Source organism: Coenobita brevimanus, chromosome 7 (genome assembly GCF_032717465.1).
Source record: "Coenobita brevimanus isolate Jiangsu-jjx chromosome 7, ASM3271746v2, whole genome shotgun sequence".
Taxonomy (NCBI): Eukaryota; Metazoa; Arthropoda; class Malacostraca; order Decapoda; family Coenobitidae; genus Coenobita; species Coenobita brevimanus.
The window spans coordinates 7858219-7878650 of NC_136960.1; the positions used below are offsets into that span (position 1 = coordinate 7858219).

The 20432-nt window shown below is 41.9% G+C and overlaps 1 protein-coding gene across 1 annotated transcript in view; it reads left to right on the plus strand.

Moving 5' to 3' along the window:
* The window catches only part of LOC145405230 (uncharacterized), a 57953-nt gene extending 42126 nt beyond the window's left edge, over positions 1–15827 (plus strand). Inside the window, exon 3 of the mRNA XM_080276657.1 lies at positions 14640–15827. Coding sequence (XP_080132783.1) covers positions 15100–15819 — 720 coding nt within the window. The 5' untranslated portion in view covers positions 14640–15099 and the 3' untranslated portion in view covers positions 15820–15827. The remainder of the gene's footprint in view (positions 1–14639) is intronic.
* Positions 15828–20432: the final 4605 nt, after the last annotated feature.

The following is a 20432-nucleotide window of genomic DNA, read 5'->3' on the forward strand; positions in this document are numbered from 1 at the left end:
TTATCTGGACGTATTAGAGCCAAAGGCATGTCCGGGTGGAGGCAGCATCCGGATAATGAACTTTATTCCCCTACCATACCCAGACCCTACCTATACCCAACCTCCAACCTAGACTTGACCTATTTGTACAGTACCTGTGCTTAATTTGGTTGTATTTTCCAGTCATTCAAACATAGGCTATTTAGACATCAAAATACACAAAGGAATTGCCAGAGTAATGCTAAACACCAAGAAAACCATGCAAAAATACCACTGAAAAGCAAAAAATACCCTACCTATACACTGCTGTATTTACAGTACTCCTCCTTATTTTGACAGTGTTCTCTGGTCATTCTGCCATATTTTGACATCAAAACATACATAGGATTATCCAAAATAATTTTCAACACCAAGAAAACCATGAAAAAAAAAATAACTACCTGTACACTGCTGTATGTGCAGTACCTCTCCTAATTTTGGCACTGTTTTTAGGTCAGTCTGCCATATTTAGACATCAAAACACACATAGGAATATCCAAGGTAATGCTAAACACCAAGAAAAACATGAAAAAAGAAATGAAAACTAAAAAACACCCTACCTATGCACTACTGTATGTTCAGTAACTCTCCTAAGTTTGGCACTGTTTTCAGGTGAATCTGCCATATTTAGACTCCAAAACACACATAGGAATATCCAAAGTAATGCTTAACTCCAAGAAAACCATGAAAAGAAAACACTGAAAGCCAAAAACACCCCACCTATACACTACTTTATATATAGTACCCCTCCTAATTTTGGCATTGTTTTCTGTTCATTCTGCCATATCTAGACATCGGGAGGATATGGAGGAGGGACAGGAGGGGGGAGAAACGAGGCTGTGAGCAGGATTCTCCCCCTTCTGTCGACAGGTGGATGGGTGCTTTTACATTTACTTGTGGCTTGCGGTCTGTTAGACATCCAGTGGCCATGCGGAAACACAACTCACGGTGATTGGGGGACTTTCAACGTTTGGTAGAGAGGCAGACAGCCGATGTCACCAAACGTATACTCGTGGCTCGCAGCCTGTGTTACGGTCTCAGAGGCAGTGAGGAAAAACTTAGCCCAGTGGCCGTGTGACTTTGGACATTGGGTGGGGATGTGTACGGACTTTTTGACACTGCTTGTGGGTTACAGTCATATTACTCAGGTGCTGGAGGTTCGATGGGAGTGATCAGATGAGCACACGACTTTGACCATTCTTTCAGGGGCAGACTGACATTTTAGCTCTGGTTGTGGGTTACGGTCTACTTCTTGCGCGTGGCTCAAGCCTAGCAGCCACAATATCGAATTTTTGAACGCATTGGCTGGCTGGCTGAAATTCTCGGGGAATTTTATGTCTGGATAATAGATAGCAAATTTGGATAATGATTTAATAGAACCAGAGTCCAGCATCCAAATAATGATCATGTCCAGATACTGCACATCCGGATAAATGAGGGACTACTGTATACAGGTGTTTGGTTGTGTACACTCATCATATCATCACATTATCATCCTATCGTCATCATCAGTGTCATATCAATGTCAAGGAAATGTACAGGTGTTTGGTTTTGTACACAAATCATCATTATCATCGGATCATCAGTACAAGTCATTCATCATCGTCAGTTGTATTTTCACTGCTCTTGGAGACTGCTTACTACATCTTCCATAACCAAACAGACCTTAATTTAACATTTCACTAGCACTCAAGCCAGATTAAGTGAGAACTGATTATAGCATGTTAAATATTTCAGATTTATTCATTTATTTACAGTGTTTATTAACTTGTTATTTATTTTTAATATATTGACATAGTTTGTACTAGTAGTGGAAAAGAGGATTAAGTTGCAATGTGCAGAATATAGAGCTGAGAAAGAGGACTTATGATTTTTGCAAATTCAATGGGATTTTGATCTCATACCACCACCACCCAAAAAATCAAAGAACATGCTGGCTGTTGTCTTCCATTTACCATGATATATAGAATATATTTGAGTGTTATTTTTACAAGTAAGCTGTATGGAATGTATAACAACAACTTTAAGAATTGTAATACAGTATCAGAAAATGAACCTTGTTTTAATATGATTAAATACCTTAACACAGTTATGGAAATAACAGAGGAATTGGTTGAAGAAGAACAGGAAGGTTTTAGGAAGGGAAGAGGTTGTGTAGATCAGATATTCATTCTTACGTCTTTGGTGGCAAAGTTTCTAGAGAAAGGAAAGGAGTTGTATGTGGCCTTCATGGATTTGGAGAAAGCATGTGCGGGGTGGATAGACAATGATTGTGGAAAGTCTATCTGTCTACTGTTGCCAGACGCCTTAATCCCTTATATGGGGTAGCCACAAACAAATCACCTGCACATCACCCTGTCCCCCGCCATTTCACTGCCCTGCTCCCAATTCACATCCCCCTTTCTCATATACAGTACCTCTCCACTCCATCTCTCCATCTCATCCTTGGTCTTCCCCTCCCTCTCTCCCCCTCCACCTCACTCACATACACTCTCCTCATCAGTCTCTCACTCTCCATCCTCTCCACATGGTCAAAGCACCTCAGTGTGTTTCTCCTAATGCTTCCTATCACATCCACACCACAATGCTCCTTCACATCCTCATTTGTCAGTATCTCTCTCCATGTGACATCACAGGCTCCTCTCAAATAACTCATTTCCACTGCTCTCACTCTTGACTTGTGTCCCTCCAACAAGGTCCAAGCTTCACTTCCATACGTCACAGTTGGTATCACAATAGTGTCATGTAATAACTTTTTCACTTCCATGCTCACTTCCCTGTTTCTTATTACTGCCTTCAAGGAACTAGCAACCTTTCTTCCTTGTTGTACCCTTTCAAGCACTTCACCCTCCAAACTTCCATCCTTAGTCATCACACTACCCAAGTACTTAAACATACTCACATTTTCCATTTCCTCATCATCCAACCTCACAGTACATTCGCTGACTTCACCTCTCTCGAAGACCATAACTTTACTCTTCCCTACATTCACCTTTAGATTCCGTTTCTTACACACTTTCCCAAACTCATTCACCAAGCCTTGCAGCTCCCCTTCGTCTTCACTTAACAACACAGTATCATCTGCATTCAACAGTACAGGGAGTTTCCAGACACTGCCCTCTCTCATTAGGGCCACTCCAACATCTAGTGCCCTACCTTGTATCACTTTTATAATCCCATTCATATACAGATTGAACAACCATGGAGACATGACACATCCCTGTTTCAGCCCAACCTTCAAATAGAAAAACTCACCTAATTCACTGTCCACATGCACTGCAGCCTTAGCACCCTAATACATACTCTTCACAGCATTCAGCAACTTCCCATCTACTCCATATTTTCTTAATACTTAACACAATCTTTGTCTATCCACCCTGTCATATGTTTTCTCCAAATCCATAAAGGCTGCATACTACTTCTTTCCTTTCTCTAGACACTTTTCCACTAAAGATCTAAGGATGAATATCTGATCTACACAACCTCTTCCCTTCCTAAAGCCTCCCTGTTCTTCTCCAACTAATTTCTCTGTTCTTTCTCTAACTCTGTCAATAAGTATCCTACCATGTACTTTTCCTATTACCTTAAGAAGACAAATGCCCCTATGATTTACCATACACTTCTTTTTCCCCTTTCCCTTTGTACAAGGGAATAATTATACCTCACTTCCAATCACCCGGGACTTTACCTTCCTGCCATGCCAATCTGCACATCTTCCACATCCATTCTACTCCTAGCTCTCCCCCATGCTTCAGCATTTCACCACACACTCCATCCATTCCTGTGGCTTTCCCCATTTTGACTTTCTTCAGTGCTTCCACAACTTCCATCCTTCTGATTCCTTCCTGTCTTCTCATCTCCCTCCTTCTCCCAGCCATTCCCCAGCCACTTATACTCGCATTACTTTCATTCTCTGTGTTCAACAATTCATTAAAGTGTTCTCTCCATCTGTTCACTTTTTCTCCCTTCTGAACTAGTAATCTACCATTTTTATCTTTCACTCCCCAGCTAACTTCAATGCCACCCTTTCTGACTCTTTACCTCTTTCCAGAACATTTTCTTACATTCCTTCCACTTTACACTCATTTTCCTTCCAAATTCCTCATCCACACTCTTCTTACTCTCTTTTACTAATCTTTTCACTTCTCTCTTCCTCTCTGTGAGGGTGCTAAGGCTGCAGTGCTTGTGGGTAGTGAACTGAGTGAATTTTTCTGTTGAAAGTTGGATTGAAACAGGGGTGTGTCACGTCTCCATGGTTGTTCAGTCTGTATATCGATGAGGTTATAAAAGAGATACAAGGTAGGGCACTGGATGTTGGAGTGCCCTAATGAGAGAGGGCAGTGTTTGGAAACTCCCTGTACTGTTGTTTGCAGATAATACTGTGTTGTTAAGTGAAGACAAAGGGGAGCTGTAAGGTTTGGTGGATGAGTTTCAGAGAGTGTAAGAAATGGAATCTAAAGGTGAATGTAGGGAAAAGTAAAGTTACGGCCTTTGAGAGAAATGAAGTCGGTGAATGTACAGTGATGTTGGATGATGAGGACATGGAAAATGTGAGCGCATTTAAATACTTGGGAAGTGTGATGAGTAAGGATGGAAGGTTAGAGGGTGAAGTGCTTGAAAGGGTACAACAAGGAAGAAGGGTTGCTAGTTCCTTGAAGGCAGTGATAAGAAGCAGGGAAGTGAGCATGGAAATGAAAAAGTTACTGCATGACAGTTTAGCGATACCAACTCTAACGTACAGTAACCCCTCCAATATCCGGATCAATAGAGCCATCGGTAGGTTCGGATATTGGTTTCGTCCGGATATTGGGCCCCAGCTTATGGACTTGTACTTATGGACCCTAACTCAGAGAAACACCTATACAACTCCGTCCAGACACGCATAGCACCTATTTAACACCCAAATCACACCAATAAGGCACATAAATGACTGAAATAAATGCAAAAGAAACATAAAATGAGGGTTTAGAAGTATGTTCATACATTAATAAACATTCTGGTACTTATGGACTCTAACCGAACCTAACTCTGAAAAACACATTCCTACTGCACATGCATGAGGTAAGTATAGTATGGAAAAAAGTACAGTATGACACATTCTGGTAAGTATAGTATGGAAAAAAGTACAATATGAAACATTCTGGCTACTTACAGCAAGTCCCTGGCCACCTCGATGAATAACCGCCTCCTCTCGGACTCTGACAGTAAGAACGATTTCCTGAAGCACTTGCAGTACACTCTTCCTGAAGTCTTGCACTGAACTTAGTCAATAACACACAGAAGTCCGTTCTCTTCACAGTGTTCACTTTAGTCCAAATAATGTTCCATTTTAATTTAGTGTTGCACATTAACTTTTCCCAAGTTTTTTTTATTTTCCAAAGCCAAAACAAAGAAGGTTAGTTACGTTAAATTTCTTTTCTACTGAGTCTTTTCTCTCATTTCGAAAACCTTAACACAACACACCGTTTTTGTCACTGCACAACACTCAAAATTCCCGTGTGGTCTAGTGGAGAAGTTCTTGCTGTTTATTCACTGTCAGAGTCCGAGAGTATCGCTGGCAGGCGACCAAGGGGTGCATCAGTAGGTCGTGGTGATGGCGTACCGACTACAGAAGACTCTGAAGATAGCCGCAAACTCACATCGAGCGGTGACTCCACTGTAGCTGATGTGCTGGGCTGTGACTCGGAGCATGAGGGCCTGTCTTGGGGAGGCAACAGAGTGGAACCAGGGCTTGGCACAGCGGGGGTCACGGGCCTGAAAAAACTGTCAATCGTTGACTGGCGCAAGGACCGACGATTCTGGCGATTGATGATGCGCTGCCGGAAAGCACGCACTTCCTCCACGAGTCCCAAGGGCCCCATCTCCCTGTCGCAGTCTGGGTGTTCCAGGTAGTCTAGGACGAACTCTAGATGTTCCCGGAGTGCGCTCAGCTTGGGGATGGCTGGAGTAGTGTCCTGCTGAGAGGAGTCCGCATCATCATCGCCTTCGTCGTCGGAATCTTCAAGTTCGGGACTGACACCAGCAACCGAAGACGCGATCTCGATATCAGACAACGTCTGATACCCAGGATCACCCTCGTCGTCGTCCAACCACTCACGAACATCGTCCACATCAACATCGTTGCCGTGCATACGTAGCCTTGCATGGAAGTCATCCACGTCAAACCCTAGGAAATCGTACTCCACATCTGTTCCGAGAAGCAGACGAGACCAACCATTTTCAAGAGTTTTCACAGGGACTTCCTTCCATGCACTAGCCCAGTTGTACAGCGTAGACTTGATGTTGTAGCGGCGAAGGTTTTCCAAAGTCCGCTTGCCTCGAGTGTCACGTCCTTCCCTGCGCTCGTCCTCGTCCTCGAGAACAACCATCACCTCGTCCAGGAACTTCCGACGGTACAGGCGCTTTTTTGCCACGATCACTCCTTGGTCCATGGGTTGAATGAGAGCAGTCGTATTAGGTGGCAGAAACATGCACCTAATACGGCCATTCTCAGCAACCAAGTCCTTGTCGCACGGGTGGGCAGGTGCATTGTCGAGGAGAAGGAGAGCCTTTACCTGGTCGCGAGGAATTCCCAGTGTCTTCGTCTGGTACTGGATGACCTCCTTGACGAAGTGACGGTGAAACCAGTCTTTGAAAATCACAGCTGTGAACCATGCTTTCAAAGAATGGTATCATACGACAGGAAGGACATCCATCACCCCACGAAGGCACCGAGGCTGCTTTGCACGGCCAACAATAACGGGCTTAAGCCGGTGCATGCCGTTAGCATTGGCACAACACAAAGCAGATATCCGTTCCTTAGAAAGCTTGCGGCCAGGTACACGCTTCTCTGTCTCATCGGCTGGAGTGTTCGTTGGCACCGAGTGATAGAATAGGCCAGTTTCGTCAGCGTTATAGACTTGACCGAGAGTGAGGCCCTCCCTGTCGATCAAGCCTTTCACCTTGTGCCGAAACTTGTCAACTCCATCCTCATTAGCGTCCAATGCTTCGCCATGTGCTTTACGGTTAGTAAGGCCATGTCGCAACTTGAACGCGAAGAGCCAACCCTCGGATGCCTTGAAGTCAAGGGCGTCGTGAAGCCTTGCTAACTTCTCAGCAGCAGCCTTCAGCTCCGTTCCACGTACCATCACACAAGCTGCACGTTGCTGTCGATACCAAATCAACGTGGATCGGTCGATTTCTGCATACTTGGGGGTAAACATTACCTTCCTTTCCACGTTGCGTTTGCTTCTCGACGAGAAGTCAGCCGTGTACTGCATGAGCTTGTCTCGGGAATGCTTGATATCGAACAAAGTCGACCGGGCCAGGTTAAACTCGCGGAGAATGCGTGAAGAAGACTAACCCGCATCAACTTTCTCCAATATCTCCCGTTTCTTCTCCAGAGTCAGCAGCACTCTCTTCCTTTTCTCAGGAGGCGGGGCCATCATCACACACACTAAGAGGAGGGCAGAGAGCAGCAGGAGGCCTTGCAGCAAGTACGGCACCACCACAAAAGCGAGCACGTGGGCAGCCATGGCGAAGAGCGTAGGTCCAGTCGCGGTGAGAGACAGGCGGGAAGTGGGGAGGATGCAGCAGCGCTCTATCGGACGTCGGAGGAATGACGAACCAAAATTATGCTCTCACGCGGCGCGCGCGGCAAGTTCAAATTACGGACGGCAAAAAATCAATTTTTTTTTTTTATTTTTTGGATTTTCGGACCATTTTGGGAATGTTTGATCCCAGGACGATAAGGTTCGGTTAGTGGGGATGTTTGGTTATTGGGCGTCCGGATATTAGAGTGATTACTGTATGGAAGTGAAGCTTGGACCTTGTTGGAGGGACACAAGTCAAGAGAGAGAGCACTGGAAATGAGTTATTTGAGAGGAGCATGTGGAGTCACATGGCGAGACAGACTAACAAATGAGGAAGAGAAGGAGTGTTGTAGTGTGGATGTGGATGTGATCGGAAGCTTTAGGAGAAACATATTGAGGTGGTTTGGCCATGTGGAGACGATGGAGAACGAGAGACTGACGAAAAGAATGTTTGCAAGTGAGGTGGAAGGGGGGAAAGGGAGGGGGAGGCCAAGGATAAGATGGAGGGATGGAGTGGAGAAGTATTTGAGAGAGGGAGGTGAGAGTTGGGAGTAGGGCAGTGAAATGGTGGGGGACAGGGCAACATGGAGGCGATTTGTTTGTGGCCATCCCTTACAAGATTAAGGTATCTGGCAGTAGATAGATAGATAGAAAGAAATACCTTAAATTGATGTCCATTAGTTAACAATCGGACTTCTTAACCCACATAGCTGATTAAATCAAAAAGCATAGCTGGAATAATATACTATTTTCACTTTGGCTTAGATTTTCATCATTTTGCAGCTAATTTCAGGAAGTTCTGTTGCACAAAAGGTAAATATAGTACTGCAGTTCTGCTTCCTTTCCATAGTATTTCTTTGTGACTAGCATCATCATCTAATATTAATCAGCTATCAAGATGGAGGTATGCCTGTTCCAACCCAATGGCAGGGGACAGGGCGACGTGGAGTCAATTTGTTTGTGGCCACCCAGAACGGGATTGAGGCATCTGGCAATAGATAGATAGTTTGTTTTCCTAACCATGGGATGGTTACCGGTAGTAACATTAACACTCTCAGGTTCTCATGACTACCTTTCAGCTGATTTAAATCATCTAGCTGTAGCTGAAATACAGTACTGACCTTGTCTTAACCTTGAGAGGGTTGATGTAGGAGTACTTATTAAAATGCTCAGGATCCTGTACTCAGCTGAGTAAAATTGTTTTGTGTTAACTGGAATACATTTCAGTGGATTAGTGCTGACCCAGCCATGAAGCTGTTATCTAAAGCCTCTGATCTGACAGAAGCTTGGTCCCAGGCTTGTCATCCATTAGTCCAGTATTGTCCATAGGGAATGTAGAAGCCTAGGGTTAGGCTACCCAGTCCATACATTTAAGATGAGAGGGATCAGCTGCTTGTGCTTCCGTGGCATAACATGATCAGTTTAGCCTGGCCACTTCACAGAATGAAACCTTTATGGGTCATATTCAATTGGAGTGCCTTAATAGATCATCAGGCATCCAAAAATTGTATGAGGGTAATAGGGTTAATGTGGTGTGATGCCAAAACTATAGTTTGGCAAACAAGGGGACAGGTCCAGGACCAGCACTGGCCACCACCAGCTATCTACAGCACCAAGTTAACAGCCTTAGGTGTGGCTGGGCTTTATGTCAGAGTTCACAACCTCATGATTCTGATCAGTTCACTTCCAGGGCAGTACTTTCACCGGACAACATTGGTAATAATGGTAGGGTGGCCTCATAGTGGTGGACCAGTATAGAGACATAGTAATGAAAGGAACCTGTACTAACATAGCTGTGACACTTGATACATTATTATTATTACATTCTTCTTTGGTGTAATGTGCATAGTAAATTGCAGGAAATTGTTCATTAAGGTTCTGACACTGTGTATAAAGCTGATCCCAATGTGTTGTACCATTTATGTGGAAAATGTGTGAGATTGTGGACCATCCCTGGCTGATAATGAGGACTTGTGTATCCTAGCTAAGCACAGAGGGGGGGGGAGGGGAGGTAAATGGCGGGTGATCAAGTTGTGATCATGATACTGAGAAGAGGCATTTTGATTCGGGTATGGGAAGAAGGTGGAAGAAAATACAGTAAACTCTCAATTATCTGTCGTCACAATATCAGGCCCAATGCAGTATCTGGTGCCTAGTAAAGCAATATCTAGCAAAACTATGCAATATGCGATGCAAAAACGTAACATAACCGTCAGTTCTGTGCAATATGGTGTATCAACTGGCTCGTAAACGGTAGCCAACCAGTTCTGTATTAGTGTTTTGTATCATTACTTTATAGTATTTTATGCTGAATTTTCATCATTTACTTGTGGGAAACTTTTTAGGATAGAGGTTGAAAGATGAATAGGCAAAATCTGGCTTGATGCCGAATATTGAGCCAATGGGGGGGTACTGTGCAATATCCAGCATTTTACTTCAACAGGCATAGGGCACAGCTGAATTATGCCAGATACTTGAGAATTCACAGTATGAGTGAAAGAGAGTTAACTGTGTTCCCAACTACTGTAGTTTCACTTATGGGTTCTTTAGGAGAACTGAAGAAATCATAGACAAAACTGGTCAGCAATACAGCTCAAAGCTGAGTACATACGTGTGCCTATGTGATCATCATAGAAAATAAACTTAGATTTGTATATAGAATGACATGCCTATCATGGCTGCACCAGGGACAGATGGAGAGCTGAGCGCTTACCCACACACAACTCACAAGCCTGCTGTATATGTCAGACACACACCTCCATGCTGAGTATTAACCTCAGGCATACAGTACTACCTGCTAATGATAAGCCAGCAGGGAATGATGAATTACTAAAGACAGGAGGAATATGTCAGGTATCCTAGACAAATGTGTTAAGAATATACAGGTACTGTACCTGTACTGGAAAAGCAGCACACGAGCAATAAAAAAGGACTATAAAGTAATCCCTGTAATAACCGGACACCCAATTCCCAGACACCCCAATCTCCGGACATTTTGGGCCCAGGCCTTCAGAACCCCAAAATGGCCAAAAAACATAAAAAAGCAACAAAAAATCCGACATTTTTTTCAACTGTACTTTGACCTTGGCCCGCGGCACCGAGCAGCTGTGTTTTCGCGTGTAGTAGAGGGGCCCCCTGCTTCCTCCCCTCCCCAGTTCCTGCCTAACTACCATCATGACTTGACGCTTGTCGCAATGGCTGTCACACGTGCTCGTTTTTGTGAATGAACAGTGAATAAACTGCAATACCTTCCCACAAGACCACATGGGAATTACAGTGTTGTGCAGTGTTAAGAAATCAGAATTCAGAGTGCAATGGATTAAATACAGAGTGCAAACTGGCGTGTTGCAATTGGCTTGGTGCAAGTAAGAACAGAATGTGCAGTGTTAAATAGTTATAATTCACAGTGCAATGGATTAAGAGCAGCACAACACTGGATTACTGTACATGCTTCAAGAGCATTTTCACTACTGCCATAGCCTTAGAGGAAGCGGATTAATCTTCGTAACAGCCTCAGACGTGTTGTATGTACCCTGTACACTGCTAAATATTTTCCATACTCACTTCTGATTCCTCATTCTCTGGTTCCTTTTCATTTATTTCATGGTTTCTGTCCTTTATTTGTGTGAATAGGGGCTTGAATAGGTGCTATGCATGTCTGGTAGGGAGTTATGTAAGTGGTTTTCTGAGTTAGGGTGGGTTAGGGTCCATAAGTACCTGTCCAGGGGGTTTTCCCAATTCCCGGACAAACCCAATTTCCATACATGCCTTTGGCTCTATTACAGTACATTGGTTAGTGGGGGGATTACTGTACTAGGCAGATGCTTATGTGGTGAGTACTGCACAATACTGGACACAGAGCTATCTGGCCCTGGCTAGATGTACACTCGCTCCAGAAAGTATCAGTGCACAGTGGGTCCGATACCATCTGGAATGATTCAGCCATGTGGCAATGACAGCCTGTTAATACCTGCATATATTATAACATTTACGGCCATTCCCTACGCATTATGAAGGACACAAGAGGCGACTGACATAGCAGTCATCTATCGTCTGGGATCCCCGCGTGTGGGAGGACAGAACCGCAATTTCCAGTTTCCTTTGTTCCGTCTGTCATAATATTTAACACATATTCTGCACCGATACTTTCTAGAGCGAGAGTACAGAATATGCTTGTACATGGAGGGAGCAAAAAGGAAAATATGCAAAAATAATAGGAAAATATGAAACTGCAGGACAGAGGCACAAATGATCACTGAATGACCTGACTTCTGATGGGCCTCAGAATCATGTGGCTCTGACATCTTTGTGTCATCCATCAGGTCGTCCTCTGTTGTGGCTTAGATTTGGAAGTGGATGCAAAATGTAAGTTATTGTTGTTGCTTAACCCAGGTCTGTCTGGCTGAGCAGACCCGTCAGCTACAGGTAAGCCCACTGCTCTCTCCTCACCTGCATCTTCCAACTAACTCCATTCTTTCACCTGCCTCCTCTCACTTCCTGCAAGTCCTGCTATGTTTGCCCTCAGGTGAGCTGCAGTAATGAATATAAAATAAGATAACTGCAGATGAAGTACAGGACAGTGCATAAATTATGTAGGGATTCAGCACCCCCTTTTGGTGTACAGTGCCTCACCAGGGTCCTTCCCTCAGAGAAGTGAAGGGAAATATGAGGTTTGGCTCCTGGGTGCAGCTGCTCTACTCAGAGTGCACAGCACCACCACTCAGAGGTTCTTCATCAACACCACTGAACTATGAAACAGTCTGAAGTGAAATACCAGTATCTTTCACCCTTTCACTGCTGTTGATGTACAGACATTCCTCAACTTACGAGCATTCAAGATCCGAGCATTTCAAAGATGCAAACACAAAAAAAAGAACAAACATTTCACAGGTACGAACATAACCATGAAAAACTGATTTAGCTTATAGCGGCCCGTTGCGACCACTTTGGAAAGTGGTGGGTGACAGTAGTTGCAAGGTGGGTCGCTAGGTGGCTAACTTGCCATCTGTTGTTTTTGTTTTGTTCACTTGGAGGAGAGAGGATCGCTGCTCATTGTGCTTTTAGTACAGTACTTGCACTTCATTTAACATGGCTGATAAATGCAAGCGTGTTGATAGTGGTGCTTCTGGCTCATCTAGGAAGCCACGTGCCATCTCTATGGAATAAAAACTTGATAAACTGTGTTCAGCCTGCCTCTCCCAAAAATCCTGACTCACCCACTGCTCTCTCCTCACCTGCATCTTCCAACTAACTCCACTCCTCCACCTGCCTCCTCTCACTTCCTCGAGTCCTGCTATGTCTACCCTCAGGTGAGGTGCAGTAATGTATGTAAAATAACTCTGGTATTGCTTATATCCGATGTATATTTACAACTAACGAAACAAAATGAAATGCTTGCCACATCCACATCTTCGCAGGTGTTAAACGTTCCATCATCTTTCGTCAGTTGTAAATAGGCATTGGCCAATAGCAGGAACAGAGTTGTGTCTTATACTGTATGTTTTTCTTGGGTATTTTTTGTGTTGATTTACGCATTTAAATTTCATAATACAATGTAAACTGCTTAAGAACAATTAAAACCCTACTGACAGATCGGTGAACAGTACAGTGGTTTTTATTTTGTACGTGTAGTACTGTAACTTCCGTACGTTAGAGTGAGAGCAGTGGAAATGAGTTATTTAAGAGGAGCCTGTGGAGTCACGTGGAGAGAGAGGCTGACGAATGAGGATATAAAGGAGCGTTGTGGTGTGGATGTGGATGTGATAGGAAGCGTTATGAGGAACACACTGAGGTGGTTTGGCCATGTGGAGAGGATGCAGGGTGAAAGACTGACGAAGAGAGTGTATGTGAGTGAGGTGGAGGGGGGAAGAGGGAGGGGGAGGCCGAGGATGAGCTGGAGGGATGGGGTGGAGAGGTATATGAGAGAGGGGGGTGTGAGTTGGGAGCGGGGCAGTGAAGTGGCAGGGGACGGGGCGACTTGGAGGCGATTTGTTTGTGGCCACCCCAAACGGGATTGAGGCGTCTGGCAATAGATAGATAGATAGATAGTACTGTAAGGGATTTTCATTTTGCGAACAAAATCAACTTGCGTACAGCCTCTTGGAACCAATTGTGTTCGTACATTGAGGTATGCCTGTACTTGGCTATTTTATTAAGGTTAATCTCAGACTGAGCTGTCAAATTGTTTCATCTTGATTGACCTTGTAAGCCATGGATCCAAATAGGTTCTCTCCTCAACCCAGCACCAGACGGTTTTATTCTGCTGAGAAAACTCCTAACAGTGAGAAAAATAAATGAGATCTACAGTTGGTTTGTTTTCCCCGGAGGGAACTGAGCCTCTTCCACACCTTTAGTTTTATGTCGTGGTTGTATGAAACTTTATTAACCATACTTTTAAGGTAGGAACTGCAGAGAAAATGCCCAGTTATTCAGTTTTATAGACAGTTCTCATGATTAGTCAGTTGTGGTCTTTACTATCACAATTTTTTCCCATATAGCAGCTACTGTAAATTTGGGCATTGGCAAATTAGACATTGGTATTAGTAATGATTACCAATCCCATGTTGCTTCCTGTGTAGTGTAGGATCCCATGGCCATGCTGTCATAGTCCAGAAAATATAACAGTAGGAGACCAACCTACTCTTGTTACTTTGAAAGCTGATTTAACAGTTTCTAACTTCAGTAGCTGTTGTATGGGAAAACTTAATATTTCAATACAGATCTCTGTTGTAGTGAATATTACTGGCATACCTTACCCACCAAACTTACCAGGTGCAGGGAAGGAATGCCTTCACCTGGTGGCAGTGATATGATTGGATGGCATTGCTGCTGTTATACAAACTTCCCCTCTATCCACTGAAAGGAGGATATTGGACTGCAGGTGAGGAGCATCCTCAACCTGCATTCCACAGGGTTCACACTTGAGGTGAGCCTGGGGCTAAATGTGATTTTGGGAAACTACTGTACTCAACATATAACAAAGATTGCTTGTATTAAATGTGTATCTGTGTACTGTATATCCTCTACTGATGTCCTTTTATTTTATTTCAGAAGCTGATGAGGCACTAGTGAAAGGAAAATTGGAAATGAAAAGAGTGTAGATATCCAACTAAAATACTGCCAAGAAATAATTGTATTCAGTGGCCTGCAGAAACAGTTAAGAAAAAATTGTGAACATGCCTAAATGTTGGTTCTGTTCAGTGATCGTATACTTGTGATTATGCTTCTGTACAGCAGTCTTCAATATTTATATTTGATCCTTGGACTGTAGTGAGTTCTGGGACTTTTATAAAATCATTAGTCATAAACTGAAATTAAATACAGTTCATTAGTGTACCATACATAGTTCTTTATTCTTGGCCAAAATGTTCAAGACAGTCTTCAACCTGCCAGTGTGGGTTTCTCTGAGTGGAATCATCTGACATTAGCAGGGAAAAATACAGAGCCAGTATTTCACAGGCAAGTGATTATTGAGTGAAGGTACTGATATGATCGAGTAAGAACGTCCACAATGAATTTAAGCAGAGTTTCAGTTCGTCGACAATGCAGGTCATGGAGTCAAAGAAGAAGATTGGTTTATTTGCTGGTGTGTTTGATGTTGGTCATCCTAACTGTCAAGTTCATATTACAGCAGCAGCACAATATAACTCACGAACAACCTTCATGCATTGTGCCCAAAGAACAGAGGCAGGTGCTGTACTCATTGTTGTCCATGGTTTCTGCAATATTGTCAAAACTCTCTATTACTCATTTTCTTTGTTTTGATTCTCTGTGGGGAGCTGTTCAAGAGTCAGGACCATTACCTTGGGATGCTCATGCACACTTGTGTGCACTCAATGAAAAGGTTGCCATACATGATGAAGCAGAATTACTTAGAGCTTTTCGAAGGCAAGGACTGGCTTTGGAGTACAGCTCTGCAGAAGGCCAATACACCATCAGAAATAAATCTTCTTTGCCAGTGGAATTTGAGGCGCCAACAGTACGAGTTGTGTTGTTTGAGGAAGACGAGAGAGTGTTCATGTTTAGGCGAGTGGGTTGGCGGCGAAGGGTGCTGCCCCCCGACTGTGATGCACACCCTAGTCTGCAGTGTTTCCCACCAAACTTGGCTGCTGCCCCACTGCCATCACGACCTTTTGGACCTCTCACCATGCCAGCTCCACGTGAGGACATCGATCTGCTTAAATTCCACTACCCTACAACGTGGTGGCGCCCGCTTCAGCCCAGCTGTTAACGTGGCAAGGCAGGTACTTTTATGTGCTTTTTCCATTGATTTACATATCACTGCTGAAAATCTATGAAGATGTTTAGTCCTTCAGCACTGAGTTTAAGCTTTGATTCATTATATAGTAAACCTTCATTATGTCTTTTTCATGATTTGTTTTTATTGAGTGTCCACAGTGTACACACACACACACACACACACACACACACACACACACACACACACACACACACACACACACACACACACACACACACACACACACACACACACACACACACACACGTAGAGGGATTCAACCGAGTAGGACATGTGACATCGGCGCTCCGTACCGAACCAACACGGCCAGTGGCATTACCTAAATTAGTATCTTTGCATGAGTCAAGCTATGTACTAGGTTAGACTAAATGATTTTTCATTATTAAAAGGAACAAAATAATAAGTTTAAACAAGACTTGTTCAAACAGGAAAGAAAAACAAGACGAAAGAATATGCTGAGTCATCTGAGGTTTGTTTAGACTACAACAACACGGGGATTGTAAGTATATACTTTGCACTTTTAGTATTGCAAAATGGATACATACTTTAGTAAAGCAAATCTGGAAAAGAAAAGGGATAAAAGTAAAAAGCAGAATGATGATTTCTACCAAGAACTGGTTGAAGTGGAGACTCACAATAGACTGGTTGAACGTGTAAACAAACTAGAAATGGCTTTCAAAAATGAAATTGATGAAATAAAGAAGCAGATGCACTTGCAAAAGGAAGAAATAGAAAAACTAGGAAGGGAGGCCAATAAGAAAGACACAACCATCAGTGAACTAACAGTGGAACTGAGTACTCTTAGGAAGAAAATGAGTGAAATGGCAAGTACAGTAGTCAATCACGAGAGTGTTATGGAAGAGTTCAAAAATGACACAGAGACAATTAGGCAAGTAAGCAGTATGCTGAAATGGAAACCACGTATGCTGAAATGGTGAAAGTAAAGAAAGACTTAGAAACAAGGGTGGAGGAAAAAAGCATTAAAAAGGAAGTGAAAAGAATAATCCAAAAAAATCCAAAGTTAGTCAGAGAGATTCAGTAGATATAAACAAATCTATAGTAATCACTGGTATAGAAGAGGAAGATATAAAAAACAAGATCACAAGAGACAAAAAGGAGATGGCAAATGTAATGAGCTTACTGAAGGAAGTATCAGAGGAAATCTGTAGTAAAGACACAGAGGAACACAAAAGGTTAGGGAAATATGAGAAAAGCAAGACAAGACCTCTAAAGGTGACTTTCCAGAGTGTAAACACTGTGGAAGAGATAGTAAAAAATGCAAAGAATCTTATGGAAAAAGAGGAGTTAAAAAATGTATGGATAAAAAGATGCCTAACACAAGAGGAACTGGAATTACTGAAAGAGAAAAGGGAGGAAGCAAAAACAAAAAATGAGGGAAGATCAGAAGAGGAGAAGAAGAAATTTGTTTACAAAGTAATAGGATTGCAGGTACGAAAGTGGTACACAAACAGGATGGAATAAAAAGGAGGAAGGTAGTAGAACCATGTCATGATAAGTATATAAACAAGAAGATAAAGTTGATGTACTCAAATGTGGATGGAATGGTATCTAAATTACTAGAGATGAATGATTATGTCAGAGAAAATGAACCACAAATAATATGCCTAACTGAAACAAAATTAACACCAAGGATATCCAATGACATACTAAACTTAGAGGAATACAATATATGGAGAAGAGACTGAAATTTAAAAAAAGGAGAAGGAATTATAATATTAACTAAGAAAAATCTAAAAGTCAAATAAAACTAGATATACCATCACAAGTAGAACTGATTGCAGTAGAGATCAACACATCTGAAGGTAAAGTAACTAGCCAATTTGTACATGCCACCCAGATCAAACACATGGGAAAGAGATGAATATGAGGACCTGGCAGAGAGTACAATTCAGAGTTTAAGATCATTACTACATAAAATGGAAGAGAAATCAGAAAGAATTATACTAACTGGGGATTTCAATACAAATATAAATTAGAATACTCTAGATATAATTAGCCAAGAAAGCTGTTGGGACCAAAAGCTCCTGGATCTCGTACAAGAGTTCTTCCTAACGCAACATGTGAGGGAAACCACCAGAAAAAGAGGACTTGATGTACCTTCAGTGCTAGATCTGATATTTACTAGGCAAGAAAATGATATTGACAGTTTAATATATCACCCTCCACTCGGCAAAAGCGATCATGCAGTACTAAATTATAACTTCAGGATAGCATATGACATAGTAAACAGCAATGACAGTTACAAAAAGAGCCTAAACTATAAAAAGGGAAATTATCAAGACCTAAAGAAGTATTTCTTAGAAGTTGATTGGGAAAATGAGCTTAGAGGACAAGATTTAAATGCTGTATATAAAAAATTCTGTGAATTTTATGAAATAAGAGTCCAGAAGTACATCCCACAGCACAAAGAAGCAGATAAGAAAATACAGAAATGGTTCAATACAGAATGTAAAAAATCAAAAGAAAGAAGAGATTTGTTGTGGAATAGATACAGAAGACATAATAGTGAAAGGGCGTATAATAATTACAAACAGGCAAGAAACGATTATACAAGAATAAGGAGGGAAGCCCAAAAACAGTTTGAGGAGGATATAATAAATAAAAGTAGTGATCAACCAAAGCTGTTTTACAGCTATATCAGAAGCAAAACCAAAGTAAAAGATATAATACAATCCATTACGGATGAGGGAATCACTTATACACAAGAGAAGGATATTTGTGAAGCACTAAATAAGAATTTCCAATTAGTTTTTACAGAAGAAAAAAATTTTGAGAGGGACTATGTGGAACATGCATGTCCACACATACTACCAGATATACAAATAGCAGAAAAAGTAATACAGGAGGAGTTAAGTAGATTAGACAGAGGAAAAGCAAGTGGTCCTGATGAAATTTCGTGTTGGGTATTACGAGAATGTGCAAAGGAGTTAAGTAAACCATTATTTTTAATTGTCAAGAAATCCTTGAGTCAAGGTAAACTACCTGATATTTGGAAAAAAGCAAATATTGTCCCCTTATTCAAGAAAGGAAATAGACAAAATCCACTCAACTACCGACCAGGATCACTGACCAGTGTTGTAAGCAAGGTATTAGAAAAGCTTGTAAGAAAACCTTGGGTAATCCATCTAGAAGAACACAGTATGATAACAGAAAGACAGTTTGGTTTCAGAAAAGGAAAATCATGTGTTACTAATCTGTTGAGCTACTATGACAGAGTAACAAACACAATACAGGAAAGGGAAGGATGGGTGGACAGTATCTATTTAGATTTCAAGAAAGCTTTTGACACAGTACCACACCAAAGACTTTTATGAAAACTGTACCATCAAGGAGGAATTCGAGGCAAACTGTTTTGTTGGATGCAGGACTTTCTCATAAAAAGAGAAATGAGAACAGTACTAAGAGGAAACTACTCATCATGCAAAGAAGTGACTAGTGGAGTACCACAGGGTTCAGTGCTGGCACCAATCATGTTTTTAGTGTATATAAATGATATAAACAGTAACACTGGAAATGAGAGCTATCTGAATATGTTTGCAGATGATGCAAAAATACAAAGGAAAATTACCAACACAGACTCTTGTAAAGAGCTACAAGAAGAATTAAATAAACTTCATGAATGGAGTAGTACATGGCAAATGGAATTCAATGTGGACAAGTGTCATGTAATCAAGTTTGGTAAAAGTGGAAAAAGACCTGATTGGGATTATAAGTTAGGAAATAAAACCCTATACACATCAGAAAGAGAGAAAGACCTAGGTGTGATCATCAATAACAGACTATCTCCGGCTGACCACATCAGTGAGAAGGTACGGAACATGTACTCGTATACACTGCTTGCAAATATGAGAATAACTTTCACATACATAAATGAAGACATGCTAAGAAGGATAATAACATCATTCATTAGACCAACCCTGGAATATGCATCAGTAGTCTGGAGTCCTCATCTCAAAAAGCACATAGACAAGATTGAAAAAGTTCAAAGGGCCGCTACAAGATGGATACCAAGCTTAAGGGACCTAAGCTACGAAGAAAGACTAAATAAACTGAATCTACCAACATTACAGGAGTGAAGGAAAAGAGGTGACATGATAATGCTATATAAGTGCATATCAGGGAAGGAGAAAATAGACATAAATGATTACTTAACACATGGAGAAGCATCAGCAAGAGGACATTGCAAAAAACTGCATAAGAAGAGAGGTGATAAAGACATAAGGAAATTCAGTTTCCCAAACAGAGCAATTGACCAATGGAATGCACTACCGAATGAAATAGTGTGTGCCAAAACAATTCACAAATTTAAGGATATGTACGATAAATATGGTTTAAGACACGGGACAGTACGAGCTTGACTCATTCCTGTAAAGATACAATTAGGTAAGAACAGTTAGGTAAGAACACACACACACACACACACACACACACACACACACACACACACACACACACACACACACACACACACACACACATATATATAATGTATATATATATATATATATATATATTGTTGAGTGAAGATGAAGGAGAGCTGCAAGGCTTGGTGGATGAGTTTG